This window comes from Rhamphochromis sp. 'chilingali', assembly GCF_963969265.1.
Source record: "Rhamphochromis sp. 'chilingali' genome assembly, chromosome: 10".
Classification (NCBI taxonomy): Eukaryota; Metazoa; Chordata; class Actinopteri; order Cichliformes; family Cichlidae; genus Rhamphochromis; species Rhamphochromis sp. 'chilingali'.
In genome coordinates this window covers 31,552,227-31,572,264 of record NC_137937.1, presented here as the reverse complement: position 1 = coordinate 31,572,264, position 20,038 = coordinate 31,552,227, and the positions used below count along the sequence as shown (strand labels likewise).

The window sequence follows — 20,038 nt, the reverse complement described above, 5'->3', positions numbered from 1 at the left end:
GACCTAACAAAAATATAATAGGACTTTTTTTTCTCACAGTTATAGCAGGCCAAACCAAGATATGAGTTTTGGAAAACGCTGTAATTGGATGCATTCAAATGGATTAGGTACGGACGTGAAGTATGGGCAATTTCCGTTTTATTCCAACAAAGTTAAACAAGGAGATCCTTTTATGATAGCAGCCTGACAATTGAAATCAGCTGAAGAGCAGGCTGGTGTCAAGTACATGCAAATGATTGAGACAGAGAAACTTAAAACTGCTGTTCTCTTTTGAAGGGAAACAAATGGCTTTTCAAAGTGGTAGAAGGAGCCAAAAGGATCTGACCTCCGACATGCAAACTAAGTAAAATCCCAAACAAGCATTGGATGACTAGGAAAAAAAAGAAAGAAATGTCCTCAGTTAGAATATGGAGAATGAAGGAAATGTTTTATGCCACATAAAAAGTTTTGCCATTCATTTCATTTCAGTTATATTATACTATCCTGCCTGACTGCAAGTACTTGTATCCCTGAGGGGTTCTCGTTACAGTTTTGCCGAAGGATAATTATACTTTATTCAGCGCTAGCAAGGCCAACTGATGGTCACACCAAATACTCAAAAACACTCAAGTTTCTCATCCGACTAATATAGCACGGTACACTTCAATAGTTGTAAATATCATTTTTTTGTAAAACCTTCTATTTCATTCCAGTATTGTTTATTAGCTATTAACAATGTAATTGTTGGTGCCAAAAGTGTAGCTTGTATAAAAATGAAACAACAGTGCCAATGTTCAATGTGGTGGATGGAATCATGACACCCAGAGCAGAGGAATTAAATAAAAAAGTCTTACTCTTTTAATGTTGTTTTATTAGATAGACTAACATGAATAATCTTCTAGCATAAGTCATGGCAGTCACTACTATTTAAAATGTAGATGTACCTTCATTCCAGGCAGTCCAGGACGACCCGGATTTCCATGGGGGCCAGGAGGACCCTAAAAATCAGAGATTCGTGTGATGCAAGATGACACAGAGGAAATGTAGTCATTAAAGAAGCAGCAAAAGAAAGAAGTCCTACATGTGTGCTATTCACAGATGTGCAGTTCACAATTTCAATGTGTTGTGAGACATGAGGTCCTCTCTGCTTGAGTATGGGTGCCCTGTGCCTGCTTGTCCAGATATGATTGTGATTTTCCTCACCTTTACACTTTTCCGCTGTTTTCTGCAGTCCCACATCATATTGCATGGTAACTTTGTGCCACAAACTGTAGGAGTATTAAGACCTATCTCTGCCAAATATTTTATCAAATGCGCCATCTCCTACAAAGCAGGGGATGGTAAAGGAAAAAAGAACGAGGATACAAGTTTTATTTTTCAAGTTGAACTTATTAAAAATTCAAGCAGTCTGCAAAAAGAGAATGTTTGGAAAATTAAAGCCACGACTTCCTGAGGCTTTCAAGTGAAGAGTCTTCAGTTCATCTGCACCACACCTTGTGCGGTGGGGATGAAATGCTGAGCATTGGAAAATCTTCTCCAGCAAAGTTGAAAGCAATGAAACATGTTGAAAAGGCCCTGAACGGGAAGCTACTGTAACTTCAACCAGTTCTTTGAGTTGCAAAGAGTTTCCATGAGTTGTGAAGAGACACATTCCCCCCCAAGCTGGAGGTGAAAGTGAGGGATTGAATTACTCTGAGTAAAATAGACAGGGGCCAAAAGGTGTAAGTGTACGGTTGGGTGATCCAGCCAGTTTCTGTCTCTGTTATTTATCGTGCTGTATTATCACACTGTGGAGAGTCCACAGCCTGGACAGTTCCCCTCAAACTGGCCAGACCTCTCCCCAAGCAGACGCTTGCTGCTGGACATATGGAGACACTTAACAGAAGCTCATCTACAGATTTCCTTCTCCTCTTCTAGTCAGACCATTCTGCCTTTCAGCTCAATATGAAAACGTATGGAAGTCATTAGCTTCAGATAGGAAGCAAGGACGAAAGAGAAACTGAGAAAAAGAGAGGTCAGGATAGTGTATTACAAATTACATTCTCACAGTACATAAGGTAAGGAGGCCTAATAATGATGACAAGCTGTTTGGGTGATATCCCAGCAGGGAAAAGAATAATAAGTAGAATGCATACATTTGTCAAAGTGCCTTCACATTATTAATTATTAAAATGAGCCCTGACAAGTGGTCATTTAGAGACCACCAGCACATAACCGCAAGATAATGAATACTAATAAGATATAGAAGCACACAAACACACCTGAGGTCTGCAGATGAAGGGTACCTATGTGCCAGCACTGTGACCAGGTTTATGATGTGGGGCAAGGTTTTTACAGGAGTGGCGCGTGGAGTGCTGCAGTTTTATAGGCCATTAACCCAGAACAGACCTGCTAACGCCTTCTCTGGAGCACAGGGACGGAATTACTAGCTTTTATATGATGCTTATGCAATATAATGTACATTAAAAGATCTTAGCTTATTAATTTTATTGAGTTATGAGCTCGGGTCCTAACTGAGCACTAATTGTTTCCCCAAGATCAGTGGCACGGTCATCAGTACAGCTGGTGTTGTGCAATGACTAATCTGGCCCCAACAACTTAATTTGCAATCATCAAACAGGGTTCTTGTTTCACATTGAAAACAATGGTGACCGACTGAGCCTGTCTGTGTGGAGCTGGCATTTTCTTGACATGTCTGTGGTTAGGACTGAATTCTCTTGATGTGACACTGGCATATGGTCAGTGTTTCTGTTGATGTTCAGGATCATTTCATTGGTGATCAACAAACAGGTGCAACACAGAGCACCTGTATAAAAAAGCCCAAAGCCGACTGTACTTCCTCAGGAGGCTGAGGTCTTTTAACATCTGCAGGAAGCTCCTGAGGATGTTTTACCAGTCGGTGGTTGCTGGAGTACTTTTCTATGCTGTGGTGTGCTGGGGGAGCAGCACAGCAAAGAGGGACTCATCCAGGCTGGAGAAACTGATCAGGAAGGCTGGCTCTGTGGTCGGCATGAAGCTGGACACTCTGGTGACAGTGGCAGAGAAAAGGACATTAAAGAAACTGATGGACATTATGAACAATGCTGGGCATCCTCTGCACACGGCCATAAACAATCAGAAGAGTCTGTTCAGTGACAGGTTGCTTCTCCCCAAGACAAGAACTAACAGACTTAAAAACTCCTTTGTCCCACACGCCATCAAACTGTTTAACTCCTCTCTGGAGGGGAGAGGGAGGGGAAACAGGAGGACAAAGGAGGGGGGAACAACTAAGCTGTAGTGCCTCTTCACCTCACTGTGCAATACCTTGTGCAATACTTTTGTAAATAGTCAACGGTGCAATAGACTCAATACTTGAAATGTGCAATTCACTTGTATTTTTATTTTTTATTCCTATTTATTCTATTTATCCCCTTTGTATATTTTATTTATATTTGTCTCTGTATTTATATATGTGTGTGTGTGTGTGTGTGTGTGTGTGTGTGTGTGTGTGTGTGTGTGTGTATATATATATATATATATATATATATATATATATATAACAATTCTGTAACTGTAACTTCGGTCGTTGCTGTGCTTTTTGGAAGTCGAATTTCCCAGAGGAACCCACCCGAGGGATTAATAAAGTTCTATCTTATCTTATCTTAACTGTTCAGAATGTCAGTGTCTCTTAACTTGAATGTGTGAAAAATAGCAAATGTAATCTAGCTCTTAGTCATGGCTACATACGGAGCATGTACCCTGCATAATCATAGTCGATTTTGTTGTGATTTGGCGCTATATAAATAAAATTGAATTGAATTGAATTAATCAGTTCCATTGCTGACCCTGCAATTTGTGTCAGAATGTATCAAGCATTCTTCAGGCAATTGTGCAAATATTCTCAGTTTCACAATAACCCAGCATTGCATACTGATTATACGCTGGCAGGTCAGTTTGTTTGCACAAAGCCCTCTTTGATCTTCTCTCAAGCCTCACATTCAGTGCCAGGTGATCTTCGGCACCCTGCCAGGTTTACGGCTGTGTCAAGGAACATGGATGTTTTCACGTGTCAAGAGGTGCTTTAAGGTGGTAGCAGCGGTGAGACTGTCTGCTCGGTCAGACATGGCACCTCGATGTCAGAGAGGTAAAGCCTTAATAGTGCAGGGATATTCCAAACGTTGTAAAGTTTATGATGGGAAAAAGAACTACACTTTCCCGGAAATGCTACACTGTTCACATATTTTCTGCAATAGCAGAGCAGCTTCTTTAATATTGTGTCTCCCTGGAACATTTGGTTTATATCTGACCAGAAAGAAGGTGAAATTTGATCTGCAAAAGATTGGATTGCTCTTTTAACTTGAGAAAATACTTTTACACATTCTCTATTTCCCCATGCCTTTTAATTTCCCATAGGTGACCAGCATCTTATACAGCCAACTGAATCTGCAGTTGCTTACATCCTGCCTTTTCCAAATATCTCTTGCATGAAAGATATAACTCTTGAATTAGTGATGAAAATGTTTCAGACAGAAAATTCTTGAAAAATGGACTAACTGTGGCAACTGTATGATAATTCTGTAAATTTAGCCGTACACAGTGTAGAGACTCATTCGTTTAAATTGGATTCTGCTCTGGTGAGTTTGAATTCAACCAAAACAAAGTCACTAGGCTTCCCAGTCACACTTGGCCTTGTTTCCACACTGAGTCATTCGTTTTTCTACTAAACATTGTTGTTTTAAGTTTAAACTTTTTTGACAAATGGGCACAAAATGGGGCCAAAAAAAGCAACTACGTTTTGAATTACATGGAAATGAACACCAAATAAAAAATACAGCAAACGTCAGTTTTAATCCAAATGTTTATAACGGATTTACTAGATCAGAGTCCACTTGTTAGCTTTCTGCAGGTCATGCGTGTAGCCGTTTGGTATTCCCTCTCTAATCGTGTAAACCAGGACGGTTCATGGAAACGTTGAAAAACCTGAACTGCACCCTCGCAATCTGAGTCAGCGTGGCCTATAGTTGGGTCTCGAGAGCTTGATGATGAATGAGCTCTATAGAGGGTATGGAGTACAACTGGAGAGAGCTACTGAGCTCCAGACAGGGTCTTAAATGCCTTTAATAAGATGGGGACAAAGCCCTCTTTCTTCCTTGTTTAAAGAGATTGGGTTCCACAACCCACCCCTGAGGCCCAACTGCAGGGTGCAGTCTCATAGGCTCCAGTAGGTAGCTGATATGCAAAGTCTTTAGATGCACAAGTGCTCTGCAGGTACACTTTAGTGGCAGGTCAACAAAAAGACCAGTATCACACCACTGAAAATGTTTCCTCTTTCATTCTATCCATGGGTGGTGAAGAAGTAGTTCACAGGTCAGAAACTACACAAACACCCATCAATGACAATGTCTTTGAGAGAAATTATAACAATAAACCTTCCCTTAGGACAAATTATGCCCCGGTGTTCTTTCACTTCTTAAATTTCTTCTGAAAACATGAGCTTAAAATAACATCTCCACCTTCTCTATTTGATTCCATCAGTTCTCGAGCTACACTGAGTCTAGAAATTAAAGACATGGCACCAGAAGACTTATACTCATTGGAATACAATAGAACTATTCACTGACATTAACTTAGGACCCATGCCTAATTTAAGTACTGTTAATGTGCTGCAACCTTCATTTTTCTCAGCGTCTATTAAATATCTACATAATGTGATCCATTATATTTTAACCCACATATGTGTAGGTTGTGTTTGCTTGCTCTAAAGCTTTGCAAACGGACCTTGAAAACATAAGGTCAGCTAGATCAAACCCAGAGCCAAAGTGAACTAACAAGTGACTGAAAAATCTTCTGTGATCCACTGAGCGCTTGATCAAAACACTCAAAAGGTCATGCACATCGGTGAACAGCTAGTGGTGTTATCACCCTATCATTAGAGCATTATAGAGATTTGAGCATGAAAGGAACTGTAGAAGAGCCCAGAAGGGGAAGAAAGAAGAATTGTGGGTATTTGTGGTTAAACTTGTCACTGGTTGGATTGACTGGGAAATGCTCACCCGTGGGCCCCTCTTGCCCGGCTTTCCTGGCAACCCTGGAAGTCCTGGAAGACCCTAAAAGCAAAATATAGAAGTTGTCAGTGTCCGAGTGAAATACAGAGGAGGAAATAGAAGCTGCTGCCTTTTTTGTGTTATTTTAAGAGAGTCTTGAATACTCTTGAATAATAAAAGACAGCAAGTTTGGAGTTTTCAAAGTAAAGAAAAACCTTTAAAAGCCACTCAAGCTCAAGAGTCAATTAGTAAAAACATGTTGAGTTTTTTTGTCCCTTGGTGAAGTTAGCTATAAGTTGCAAAGCACTCGGGCACTGAGACGCTGGCAGGCATGAGGATATCTTGTTAGAAACTAATGTCGCACTCTCCCTCAGCAGCCAATGTTATTTCAGCCCAAAACCACTAAAGTGCATACACTGTAACTCTGAGTCATTGCACTGGTTGGGAGGTCGGCGCTGGTTCCAGTCACAGCCGATCACATTAATTATAAGCATCAGCTAGCTTTGAAACAATTTCATACATGGATTAGCAAAGTCCTGAAAGGTCAAACTTAATGAGGGGTCAATCTGAGGAACCTGAGTTTGCTTGAAATGTTAGGATTGTTACTTATTTTCCCATTGTTCAAGCAGTTTAAAGTGGAAAAGAAAAAACAGACCTAAAACAGCCCGAGGCAGTCCTGCTGAAATTGGGCTACTGTAATAATGTCAGATGTATGGAGCACTTTGGTCTGTCTCAGCCAAGACCACAAGCTATAATTATACTATTTCAGCCTCCGTACACTCTGGAAATCCAAATGTCTTTCAACAACTTTTAGATTCTTTAGATTGCAACCATCAGGCTGTCCACACATGATAAGTAGACTCAGCTGTAGTCGCTGCTAGGGTCAGTGCCAAGGCAGTACTGGAGCTCATGTTTTCAGAGAAGTCATTAGATTGAAACATGACTAAAATTTTAGTTGTACGCCTCCACCAACCAGTCAAACTGCAGTTTGCAGAAAGGGGGGAATTTGATAAAGTATCACATTAATTCAATCTGTCAAAAAGCTGATTGGTGTAGAAAGGTAAGCAGCAAATATGACAGTAAGCAGTGCTTCAAGTATAATATCACCGCAAAGAAGCAAAAAATCCTAAAACATGGCAGCACAGAAGGGCCAAACAGTCACCACCAATTTGACCTTCTGAGAACAAAATTACATCATGTAACATTTGTCACCATTAGTGTATGTATCTTAAAAGTGGTGTCAGTGTCACAGGCTGGGTCTCCGACCCAGCACTCTGAGTTTTCTTTGTATTTTTTGATATGTTATTAGTTTGTGTTATTTCCTATTTGCCTTTAGTTTAGGCAGTTATTGTTCCTGGGTTTTCTATGTTTTGGGGTTTTCTATTTATTTCATCACGTATTAGGTCTGTTAAGTTGTGTTGTCATTTCCTGTTTTATTCTGACAATGTCATGTGTTCTTTGTTCATTGTATTTAGCTTTCCTCTCCTGGTCCTGTCATTAGGTTTATGTCTGTCAGCTGTTTTCCCCCATGTGTCGCCACTTCCCCTGATCACCTCATGTCTGTATTTAAGCCTTTTGTTTTCTTCATGCCATTGTCAGTTCGTCTGTTTATTCTCACCAGAGTTACAGTCATAGTCATAGTCTTAGCCTGTTTATTTTCCACCTCGGTCATAGTTATAGTTTTTGGTCTTAGTACCTTTAGTGTTTTGTTTCTTAGTGTTTTGCCAGCTCAGTGTTTTGTTTCTTAGTGTTTTGCCTGTTTGCTTTGGTCTCTTGGTTCATTTCCTGCCGTCATCGCAATAAAGGTTCACTTTTCTGTTAATCATTACTATTCCTCGTCATCATCTGCTTTTGGGTCCTGTTTCCGCACACATCGGCGCACCCCGCCGTGACAGTCAGCATTCTCCAAAAACCACATAATAATTTGTTTAAAAACCCCCAAAACAAAACAAACAATACCAAACAATAATAAACTATCCAAATGTCTCCAACTTCCTCCTAAACATCCAGCTTAGCTCATGGCTAGCAACTGAATCGTTATTTACAACATCAGACAAATATTATGACCCATTCACTCACGTTCCCTAATCGCTATCATATGTTCCTCGATTAAGCGAAATTATTTATCTCTTACACTTGGAGCAGCGCATGTCATTAACTCCCCCGGCCACCCTCGCATTCTGTGCCACTCGAGAGAGAGACTGCTGCTGGCGCTGTAGAATTTTTTCCCCCTCACAATCAATTAATCATTTGACAATTGAATATCCAATCTAATTTATATTCCGTTATATAATTAGAATATTAATTGATAGCCATTCTTAATGTGCTCCCAGGGTGACAGATACTGCCATTCCATCAGATAGCGCTGTCATACCAGAGTGAAACCCTTGCCATCAGTGCGCTGATAGCAGACTTCAAGAGTTATACTACTGTTATATTTTAGAGAGACAAAGTCTACATATTTAGGTCGGAGGAGTGTAGATGACAAGTTTTCCAGCCAGGAGATCCGACTCTGTTATCAATCCAGGGCTTTGTTTTCATTAGCCGATTAATTTCGTTTGCACTTAATTTTTTTATTTTGCTTACAACCACTGGTTTGGTTAGGCATCAAGAACTTTTCGTTAGATCGATGGATGGATGTCTTTACCTGAGAATATTACACGATGAAATAAATTATGATATTATTGTATACATCGGTGTTGAAATAATTTCATACAGGGTAACATGAAAAAAAGATCACTTATCTAACTGAAACACTGAACTTTACAATGACATCGGTATTCTCTGTATTGTCTATTTTTTTCTGAAATATATGTATATTTATCTGATTCATGTGAACAAACAATATGTATCTCAATGCTCCAAAAGCTTCAAGATCCAAATAGACTCTGGTTCTTCAAAATTAAAACCTTCTTTTATCATCTAATCATCACTTCAGATTAGATTTATACTTTATATTTGAGCCTATCATAACCACATTTTCAAAACAAAGTTCGTGAAACTCTTGTGAGCAGCCCACTTACGTCAGCTGTATCCCAGCAGAGTGGCATCAGAATTTAAAAATAATAATAAATGGCACATAAGATAAGTTAAATTGGACTATAAGCCAAACTCAGCAACTTGTTCAGACAACATAACTAGTAAGAAACACAACAATACAATTGTATTTATTATTGCCCTGTATGCAAGTGTAACATTTATATTATATTATAAGGCCTTCAAATATTTAGTCCCAATAGGTAACTGGGCACAAGTGCTTTATCCCTTTTTACCTTTGACCCTGCTTTAAAAGTATTCGTTCTCTGAGCAGTCCCACTCCCTCCCAAAGGAATCTAACACCTCACTGCCGGCCCTTCCACCAAGACAAACACTGACTGGCAAATGCCGACTGTGAACCTGACTGTTTTCACCATAGCTTTGAAAATAAAAATGAGGTTTGAAAATTATTAGCACTGCTTGCAAGTACTTTATCAAAGTCATGAAATAAAACGATTTAGTGGATTTTTAAAAACTCCCCATCATTAACACAACCAGCACTTCTACAATCAGAACAGTACACGCTGGGTCACTGCCTGATTCACAAAACCACACAATAAAGAGCAGCATCAGTTTTTACATCAGAGCAGGTCTGGAGATCACAGAGTGAACCAGCAAATAAGCCATTATTGAAGCAACAACCTGTTGAACTTATGTGTCACTGTGGTTCAACAAAGGGTTAATAGACTAAGCTAAAATATAACAATACAAAGATAAAAAATAATGCTTGAATTCAAACACAGCAACACCAGAAATGTACTCATCTAATCGTTTTACAGTTATTTCAACACAGACATTCACGGATTTCAGCAAAATGTTTGTGTTGTGTTTGTTTAGAGCTGACACACTTACCGGCGGTCCTGGTTCGCCCTTTAGTCCAGGTGATCCAGCGAGTGCAGAGAATTGGGTCGGTTCCAGGTCAAATGTTTGAAAGCCATCTGTTGCAGCTGGAGTGACTGGAGTGAGCGAGGTGGGCTTGACATCCAGCACGCTGGTCACCTTTGGCTCGGGTTTCTTTGGAGCTACTGTGGTTAGCTGCTTTTTATTATAAAAGTAGGCGTTTGAAGGAGACCCCTGCGTGGAAGCAGCTGTACTTTGGAGAGCCGGCTTCATCTCTGATGATCTGGTAAAAACAGGTAAGTGTATACTTTTTCCAGAAGGTTGCGGTGAGTTGGTATCTGCCTGCTTTGTGTTTTTTATGGCGTGTGAGGTTGGTTTGGGGTTCGGTGGAGTCATGTTGATCCCAGGAGATGTTGTAACAGACTGAGTTGGAAATCTAGATGGGCTTTCAAGCCCTGGGTGAACTGTTGGAGAAACGGACACAGCACCAGGTTTTGGAGTACTCATTGCCATATACACAGACATCACGGAGTTGGTTGAAGGAAGAACTGTAGTCCTCATGTTTTCCTCAGTGAAGGCCAAATTAGGTGTCCGAGCCTTTTTGGATATCTCCGTCAAAGAGAGAGGAGTTATGTGAGTGACAGTAACGTTTGGGTCTGTGGAAAATAGAGGTAGCAGTGGTGGAAATACAGGCCGATAAGTGTCAGCTTCTCTGCATTGTTTCTTAATGTAATCACAATAGTTATGAGCTGCCTCGGCTGAGGGATAAATGTCAAACTGACAGATGGCACCTTCAAATGGCACCGAGCTGTGGTCCATTCTGCCCAGCAGGAAGGAGCCCTCAGGATCCAGAGTCTCCTGTTTTCTAGAATGCAAATCTGCATGTATGCTTTTCTTACCACAAGATGTGTGTAAGAACACTTGTTGGCCTCGAATATCCAAAGCCAGACTGTGCCACTGGCCATTGTAGACATCGTAGTCAAAACTTACAGAGCTCTGCTGTCCTACGTGTACAAGGATCTTCCCTGGTACAAACTGCACTCCGAGCTGAACTTTTCTTTTCTTTGACAGAGCTGAGAAAAGGAAAGCGTTGTTGATGCGATGAACAGATAGGCTAAGGATAAGGGAGAGATTGGAGGGGTTGTAAGAAGAGGGTATAACAGTGTGCAGAGGTGCCTGGATGCGTGCCCTCTCAGTGAGGATAACGCCTGACTTGAAGGGGATGATGCCATGATGGATGGATCGAGAGCTTGAAGATGGGGAGCTGCCAGTCCTTCGCCCAGTAAGTCCAAGCTGCTGCAAGACATCTACATCTTTAAGGAAACAAGAAAGAAACATTAGCGGACAGCTAATTCTGTGTGCAATTAATAAGCTAATTAAATTTACACAAGAATCTGATTATTAGCATCCTACTCAAATGCAATCTGTATTCAAGTAAAAACAAAAGTGCAATAATATAAATGATCATCTATTAAGATGTGAATTCCCGTCATGGCATCGTAAGTTTAAAGTCCAACTAATGGAAAAACCTGAGGCAAAGACAATTTTAAAAGACTGCATAAAATTTCCAATATATGGTCACACTTCCATATTTGCTTTTGGGGATTGCTGGAAATTGTGTGATCGTTACATCAGGCTTAATTGGAACAATTTCAGGGTAAGGAGGCTGAAAGAGTCCCTGGAAAGGAAAGTGGTGGGTTTTTAAGAGGTGCATTAGAAACGGAAATGCTATCTCGCTTTATCTGGAAATGTCTGCTGATTAAAGATGATCGCTCTGACAGGGGCCCAAGCTCATGAAAACACACTGCTGTATTTTCTGCGGGTTTTAATTGCTACTTGCTTCTCAAGGGAGGAAAATGTGGGTAACAGTGATCCATTACAGCACTGTGTATTCTGTATATTGCACCTAATTGGATCCACACCTTTGTGCTAAAGTTTAATTAAATCCACATTTCATTGTAGCAAGAGACGGGTGCTTTTTTTCTAAAGAACTCTTTGCGATAAACGTACACTCTTGGGAAAGTGTCCCATTTCTCTTGTGACCAGGAGGCAGAGCTACCAACCTTCCGATTACTAGATGACCTCATCTACTGATCGGAAGGTTGGTGGTTCAATCGATGGCTGCTCCTGTCTGCATCCCAAATATCCCTGGGCAAGAAACTAACACCAATGTATTGGAGTGTTAGAAGACTGTGTTAGATGTGTGAATGATGCAACCAGTACAAAGCACTTTGAGTGCTCAAGTAGAAAAGCGCTACATAAAAACCAGTCCATTTACCACCTATTAGAATAGAATATCGAGTCAGAAACATTCTTTCAATGAACCAATACCATTATAACCTATATTTAACCAAAATTTAAATAGAGAAAAAGCTGAAATATTATACATTTAGTAACACTGCTTGTCCCAAACCACAAACCGAGACCCATTAAAGTAACAGCATCAAGGTTGTCTCAGTTATTTATTCTTTTAACTTCGATGTTGCATTTGAAAAAATAACATTTACTCATCTTTAGAAGTCAAATATCAAGCACATCGTTACTTCGGGCAGTCAGGTCAAGACATTAAAGTCAGCTCACAATCTCAGCACATCAACGGGTCTCTTATCATTAGTTCTTCCTCCCCATTATCATCAAGTGCTTGTTTATATGATCAGACCATAATACTGCAGGATCTTTATGATATAAACCAGCGTGTGATGAACAAAACTGAGTAGATTTGGATCTCAATACCCACATTATAGCTCAGCTCACACCATTCTACGCATTAAACTGGCAAATCTCAGCTACACTATTTAAACTATGTCAATCCCAACTTACCTGTTTCATGCCAGGCCTGACTTCATGGATTAGCCTTTTCTTTTGACTATAAATATAATGGACTGAACTCTTCAAATCAAAACAGACTCACTTCACATTATTATATTATTTTCTATTATTAGCCATAAATTTAGGTAATCAGTGATTCTAAATATAGGTTTTTTTTTTCTGTTTAAATTAGTAGGGCTGAAAAATCTCAAACCAATCAGCGCATGCTAAATATATATTATGTATTAATCTTCTCTGTACGTTTCCCCATCTTCTTAGACTAAAAGCTCACATAGAAATTGTAAATACCCATTCTTTTTCACTTAGCAAATATAAAGCGCTAAGTGATCAATTCTGGCTCAGCAGAAGAAAAACAAGTATAGACACGAGTCCCGCTAGGAGGTGGGAAATCCAGCTCAGTATGTGCAGGCAGCGGGAGGTCAGCTCGACTGAAAAATTCACACATGGAAAAGACACATCAAACAGTAAGTGAAACAAGAACAAAAGCCTTCTTCAGTCAAATTTCTTATATAGAACTGATTTGAATTGTTAATATGGTATGAGGAAAGCAAAATTGTTCTTTCATTGTGTGATGTACTTTCAGGGCTTACACTGCATATTTAAATCTAAGCGGGTAGGCGGGCTGCCTCTGGCTTTTTGTGGCCTCCTGATGAGCTGAAAAAATAATAACTGAGAACTGAGTCTGACACATCCTGGAGACACGCATAGTTAAAGTACAAGTGTATCAGACAACAAAAACTTTTCACAGAAAGCAGGGGAAGATTAATACGTTTCCACTATTAGTATGCTGCTAATGTAGATTCTGTATTTTCTGCAACAGCTTGACAGCAAAAATATTCTAGCAGAGACAAAAAATGTCTATTTTATAGATACCATCAAGAAAAGCAACAACACTGAATAACAAATCATGTCTCTTTACATTTATGTGATGTGATCAAAAAGTTCTGAGAACAGGTACGTAAAAATCCTTACATTATTTCAATTTAGACAATCTCCAGCTCAAGGTCATCTTCTCTGCCATCACCAGATGGTTTTCACCACGACTGCTATTTTTAGATCATTCTCAGGAAGTGGTGCTCTGACCACTTATACTGTGTGCTGTACATTTTCACCAAAGACCTAAAGCCTGCATTGAGAGGCAACATCAACTTCTGTTTAAACCTTACCTAAATTTCACATGACTATTGTTTGTGATGAGATCTGGGTCTCCAGCTACGAGCAGTTTTCCATTGAAGAGTCCACAGTTTCCAAGCCCAGAGGTAGCGTGTCATATGTGAAATGTTCTGCATTTCTCTCAACATTTTTCAGTTTACGCACAGAAAATTAATTCCTCGGGGTGAGAGTGTCAACAGGGAGTGCTACAGTAACATCCTGAGGCATCCGAGGGAGCGTTTATAGGAAACCGTCCTAATTGTGACACATGCCAGTGTAGCATCTGGCGCCTGCTCAGAGCACTTTGAAAACGGAGGAGTTTTTTCGTGACATAAACAATCTTTGCTCAAGTCCTCAACCACTCACCAGATTTCCCTTCATGGATCTTTGTCCATTTTCTAAAAATAACAGTCAGGCTAGTGGTTTGCCATTTCGACACACTGGAGGAGATCCATTGGGGGTTGGAGCCTATCCCAGCTGTCATCGCGTGACAGACAGGATACACTGCACAGGCTGTACGGAAACAGACAACCATTCATATTCATACTTATAGCCAGTTTAGAATTTCTAATTACCTAACCCACACATGTCTTTGGACAGTGGGAAGAGGCCGGAATACCTGGAGAACCCATGCAAGCTTTGAAAACTCCTCACAGAAAGGCTCTTTCTGGCTGGTGGCTAAACACAGCAGTCACTAAAAACTGTCCATGTGTGCAAGAGAAGATGTCTTTTGATGTGAGAATTACCAAACACAAATATGGTAAGACAGTTCTCAGAACCTTTTGGTCAAAACTTGTAGGATGACTACAAAAAAAACAAAAACCATAGCCTGTTTTTGAAGAACCAGAACGTCAGTGACGTAGTAGCTCAACATGCTTACAATCCATCACAGTTCACAGGTCATTGTTCAGAAATTGACGCATGCGACCACGACCACAACCTTGGGTACAGTTTTGGTGAATACGTGCAAGACGATTTGTGGAAGTCTCACTAAAATCTGATGCTTAGTAAGAGAAAAAGTGATCCTTGCAAAAATGGTAAAGTATCCTTAAAGACAAATATGTCTATTGCCATGCAGTACTGTAAGAGGACTAATTTGTGCGTGAATGGTCAGATGGGCATGGATGCCTCGTTAACGCATGAGGCCAACAATCCTTTTGGTCATATGAGCTAAAAATTAATGTGTTTTAAGAACTTCAAGTACAAGAAGGGTTTTGTTTTCACTAAATTTCTCATCTGAGAGAAGCTTGTTGGCCTTTGATGAGGCACAATAATCCATCTACTGGGCAGTGTATATTACCAGTGGTTTAGCTGGCCATGGCTAAACTTTTACTATTCCATATTAAAAACTGTGGGAGGTTCTGCACCCAGAATGTATGCTTTTTTATTTACTATCATGATTATTATTGAAAACAGTCTTAGGCTTCTTTCCTAACTGACTTCATAACAGAAGTACATGTAGTTGCTCAGTCAGTTTCACTAAGGTTTGCTGGTTCAGTGTCTGGCACTGATAGATTGGCTGTCATCTAGAAGATGGTTGGTATTACATCAACACATACATAACGAACTCCCATATCTACTCTGGGATTACTGCACTCTGGCTGACCTCAATCGGGAACACTTCTGAAAAAAACACACAGGCTGCTGATATATGTGTAACTGTAGGACCTAAACTTCAAGGCCTGTGCACACTGACAGTGAAGATTTCTTCTGGTGTTTGATGTCAAAATGTAGAAAACAATGCAGACTAAAAGCTGTAGAATAACAAAATCTGGACTGTGAAGTACAGGCAACAACATCCAAACATGCATAGACATTTCATATCTGCAGGACTGCTCCATGTGATCTATTTGCAAATGATCCAAACAATCTGCCGGGTGGTGTAACAGCAAAACTATTTTTCTATTTTAGCCTTTTGCAAGCACAAAATTGTGCTTTGTTAGGATCTGACAGTGTGCAAATTAACACATATAAAATACTAGGTCTCTAGACACTCAGTCATCACAGGAGGGAAATATCATCTGATGCATGCAGAGTTTCAGATAAAACTGCCAGAAACTGCTATCAGGGAACACAGTGGCTTACGTTATCAAATGACATCGAGAAACTGGGAAGAGTGCCGATTGAATAAAAATCTGGCGGATTTTTGATTGACAGCAGACTCAGACAACAAGCTGATAATGGCCTCTCAGATGTGTAACAGCAAGCTAACTGCAGCAGACATCGATGCACAGCTGAGTGTGAGTCACAATATGAAAGTGCGAAAGTACTTCAAGCAGACAAGACTCTGCAAAGTGTGGCTGATAGGTCAGGTAACACTTTAATTAAGTTATCAAAGAGGGGGTATGAGGTTTGCTGAGCTTTAGAGGCTTAGAAACAAAAAAATGAACTCCTGCAGAATGAAAGAGGTCCACAGGTTCATCTTTTTTCCAACAAAATAAATGTCTGAACCACATCTGATTGCACATTATTAGAATACCTGTTTTTGTGTGCGACATTTGAGTTACCAGTTCAGTTTTCGCTGTAACAGAGACGTTAGCAATGAAACCAAACCACTTTAAAATTGGTTTAGTAAATTCAGCAAGTTATAAGTATTTAAACCTCCTGCTTCTATGAACATATATTAGAAGATGTGGCTGTCCCACATTCGACCGCAACTTAATATGGTTTCCAGCGAAGAGTAAACACAATGAATCAGTCTGTGTAGTTGGCAGACTGCACTGCTCATAAAGGTAAAGCTGAGCAGGATTTATGCTATTCACAAATAAACAGTGGTAAACTGACAAATGTTTGCACAATAACAAGTCCATGTTAGGGCCACATACTTACCCAGCCTTCTACAGCTCATTAGTTTATTTCAATTTTCTTTTTCTCAGTGGTTTTAAGGCATATTTGTGACACCACATGCTCAGAAATACATTGAATGAAAATGTATAACAGACATTTACCCACCTTTGCTTTAAAGTTTCTTACCTTGTGCTTGTGTTAGCCTTAGAGAGCAGGTACAACAGAGTAAAGTCCAAAGAATCAGAACTCTCCTAAATACAAAGACAAAAGGAAACATGTCAGATGTTAGAGGTTTGTGTCATTTTTGTGCTTTACAATTAACTCAGCTTTCAGGTGCACTTCAATCACATTTCATAAAAAAAACTTATAAATTCCTTAAAAATGTCATCTGAGCCCTTAATGTATCTCTTTCACATTCTTGCTTAGTCCAATTTAATGCAAAATGTTATGTGAAATAATTTGCAGGATACATTACCAGTTTAAGTAAGCAAAGTGACATACTAAGTTAGCTGGAGAGCCATCTGGCACAGTCATGTTAGGTGCTGCTGCAGCATCAGCAGCAGCAGCCCTTGCTTTTTCAAACAGTCTAACATCTGCTTCAAGAGAGCAAGCTCTGGCTTATCTTGCTGCCTGACCAGATAAGCTACTGCCCAGCAGAGGCAGGTAAGTGCTCCCATAAGGCCACCTCTGACAATCTTTAAAAAAGATGCACCACATCACCTTAAAACCCACAATGCCAAGCGAAAGATAGACAAATGCTTTGGGGAAAAAAAGTGTTTCACATGTCAGTGTTTTATCGCTAACATCTGACTTTTATCTGAGGCAAACTGCAGCCTAGCCGAGCACTTTTGGACTGTGGGTTTTAAAAGGGGTTTCATCTAAACCCAGCAGTGAGAAAAAGCTGCTTTTCTCAGCCTACACAGGGACGTGTAATCATTCAACTAGATTTAGATCAATTCTGTTTTCACAGGCCAACAGTGCCACTTAATATCCAACATCAAGCAGCACACGGCAAATTTTACACCATTGATTTTTCTGTGACATTTATATGTCAAGACAAGTGATAAAAGAGATGCTGATTACTCATATGGAGCTGCTCTAAAGGTGCTGAATTATCTCAAATGGGTGTGAATTTCAGCTGTCTCTATGATAATATCAGGTTTTCACGCATCACATCATTTGGGCTTTAAATGCAGCAGACGAATCTGGGTGAATGTGGTACAAGTGCTGCTTGAAGTGGCACACACTTAGTGACAAGTGCTATAATTAAAGAATTTTCAGGAATTCTTACATTTGCGGTTCTTCTCCAAAGAGCCACAAAACCACTGGTCAGCCACTGGCACAATGAATGCTGGTTTGAGCTTCAGAAAGTTTTAGTCCTTCCACCTTCACTGTAATCTCGCTAAACTGACAGCAGCAGCAGAAACTGTATGTGCCACTTGTGACCAAGCCTCCTGTATGTCCTGCAGATTTTATGTGATGCAACATCTGGACTTTTATAGGACATCTCCTCCCATTGTGTCAGCCAGGCCAACCAGCTGAGTAAGATGCACAGCAGGGAGGAGAGAAAAGGAGGAGGAGGAAGAGGATCCTCCTCTCATACATTTCCCTTAAATCAGTCCCAGATCGTTTGGCAGCTCATTCAGATACAAGCTGCAAAGGCAGAACTTGTAGAACAGCACAGCAGACTACACTGGCTTTCACTGAACTGATGTTAAGAGCAGAGAAAATAGTTTCCACATGCTTATCTCTGCAAGCCATTAATTACACCACCTGTTCTGCACGATTTCTCAAACAAATACCTCTAAAAGCTCAAGTCATTTGTCTTAGTAACCCAAGAAATGCTGTCACAAGTTTTTTCAAACAACTACTGTAAAACATACTGCTTGTATCAGTGCTGCTAGACATCAACATCTTTCTCGAAAGGACATGGATTCGGGGGAACCCGAAAAAAAAAAGAAATCCCTCTTTAATTCAGAAAAGTGAGAAAGAAAAGTGCTCATTTATGCACTTCTGAATATGTCGACTCACCCCCCGACTCCAGTGGTTTTCAGTTTGGAGTACGGGGCATTATCCGGCTCCATAGCGGTTACTTCATTCTTTCTTGGGAGTTTTTTCTACAGTCCAGAGGAGGCAGATAAAGTTTTTCCATCCCAGGTGTTCCTTGAAGAGTCGCGCGTAGAGTAAAAAAGTGCAAGACAGCAAAAATAAAACAGTGAAACGATGCGGGATTAACCAGCAGTGAAAAAGCTTCTTTTTGCCATTGTCTTGCCTCTAATTCCTTGAGTCTCCTTCCAGAAGATAACAGCAATGTGATTTTTTTAAGGAAAAGAAAAGACGCTCCACAGAGCTTCACCTGTGCGCTTCCGATATTTCTTTCCGTCTTTCCGTTAGAGTCTCGTCCAGCTTTCCCGGGGAATCAATGCAGGACAAGATGTAGAAGCCCAGCGGTGTGTGTATGTGTGTGTCGACTTCCCAAAATGAAAGTTTATTGTGGACTGAGGGAAATCTTGAGAAGCGGGAGAGGGGGGACAACACCTCCCTCTGTCGCCCTCAGCTGAAATCCAAGGGAAGCAAATCTGGAGCTACACGCGGTTTTCAGGCGCTCCTTCAGCAAAAGGTGTGTCATTTCAGAAAGCAGCAGCCTGTCAGTGTGCACGTGTGTCTGTGTACTGCCGATCAAATCACTGAAAATCGTGTAGTTTTCGGGATGTGCTAGAAACAATCACATCTGCAGCATCTGCTGGGCCATAGCAACCATTTTAGAAACAGATGGTCAGCCCTCTGTAGAAATATGGTGACCAGACATAAAAACAAAGCTCTAAAACAGATCCTGCTTGTTAGTTTTGGCTTTGATCAGTTAAGGATAATTGATGATTGAGATGTTTCCACTTATGACGTGGATAATGGTGCTCACTGTCATATCTTGCTGGAGTTAAAGGAGCGTTGTAAATGTTAATAATAAAGGTTAATTCATTCTGATCTAAGCACTGTTTTACTTAGCGAAAAGATTCTGTGGGTTTATTATCAGAAAGATTTGATTAGTAAAGGGGTTTTTTAGCACCTGGAAGCTCCAGTTATACTCACCATGCTCCTACAACATCAGTTTGCCACAAATCTGCTAAGAGTACAGGGATATAAAGCAACTAACAACCTGGAGTATTTTTGTTTAGAAATCTAACTAATCACATAGCATCCACAGCAAGTCAGCTGCATGCTAAAGGTGGTGGATGTGCATTCACCCCTCCAGAACTTGATCTACTTCTAAACTGTTTTTGCAGTTTTGGCATAGCGACCTCACCGCTTTACTACTTCATGGCAACTGTGGGGCTGAGAAATGAAGAACAAGCAGAAGTTCAACTACTGCACTTCCTCTTGTGGTTAAGGTTGGC

At 40.3% G+C, this 20,038-nt stretch overlaps 1 protein-coding gene across 2 annotated transcripts in view; it reads right to left on the bottom strand.

The window, feature by feature from the left end:
• The window catches only part of col27a1b (collagen, type XXVII, alpha 1b), a 66,775-nt gene extending 47,418 nt beyond the window's left edge, over positions 1 to 19,357 (bottom strand). Inside the window, exons 1-6 of one of the 2 annotated variants that reach the window (XM_080893618.1) lie at positions 19,003 to 19,357; positions 18,678 to 18,809; positions 16,833 to 16,897; positions 9,891 to 11,191; positions 6,012 to 6,065; positions 924 to 977 (exon numbers count right to left, since the gene is read on the bottom strand). In XM_080893618.1, coding sequence (XP_080749744.1) covers positions 924 to 977; positions 6,012 to 6,065; positions 9,891 to 11,191; positions 16,833 to 16,897; positions 18,678 to 18,730 — 1,527 coding nt within the window. In that variant the 5' untranslated portion in view covers positions 18,731 to 18,809; positions 19,003 to 19,357. Of the gene's footprint in view, positions 1 to 923; positions 978 to 6,011; positions 6,066 to 9,890; positions 11,192 to 16,832; positions 16,898 to 18,677 lie in introns of both variants that reach the window. The other variant, XM_080893619.1, reaches the window with a different exon arrangement.
• Positions 19,358 to 20,038: the final 681 nt, after the last annotated feature.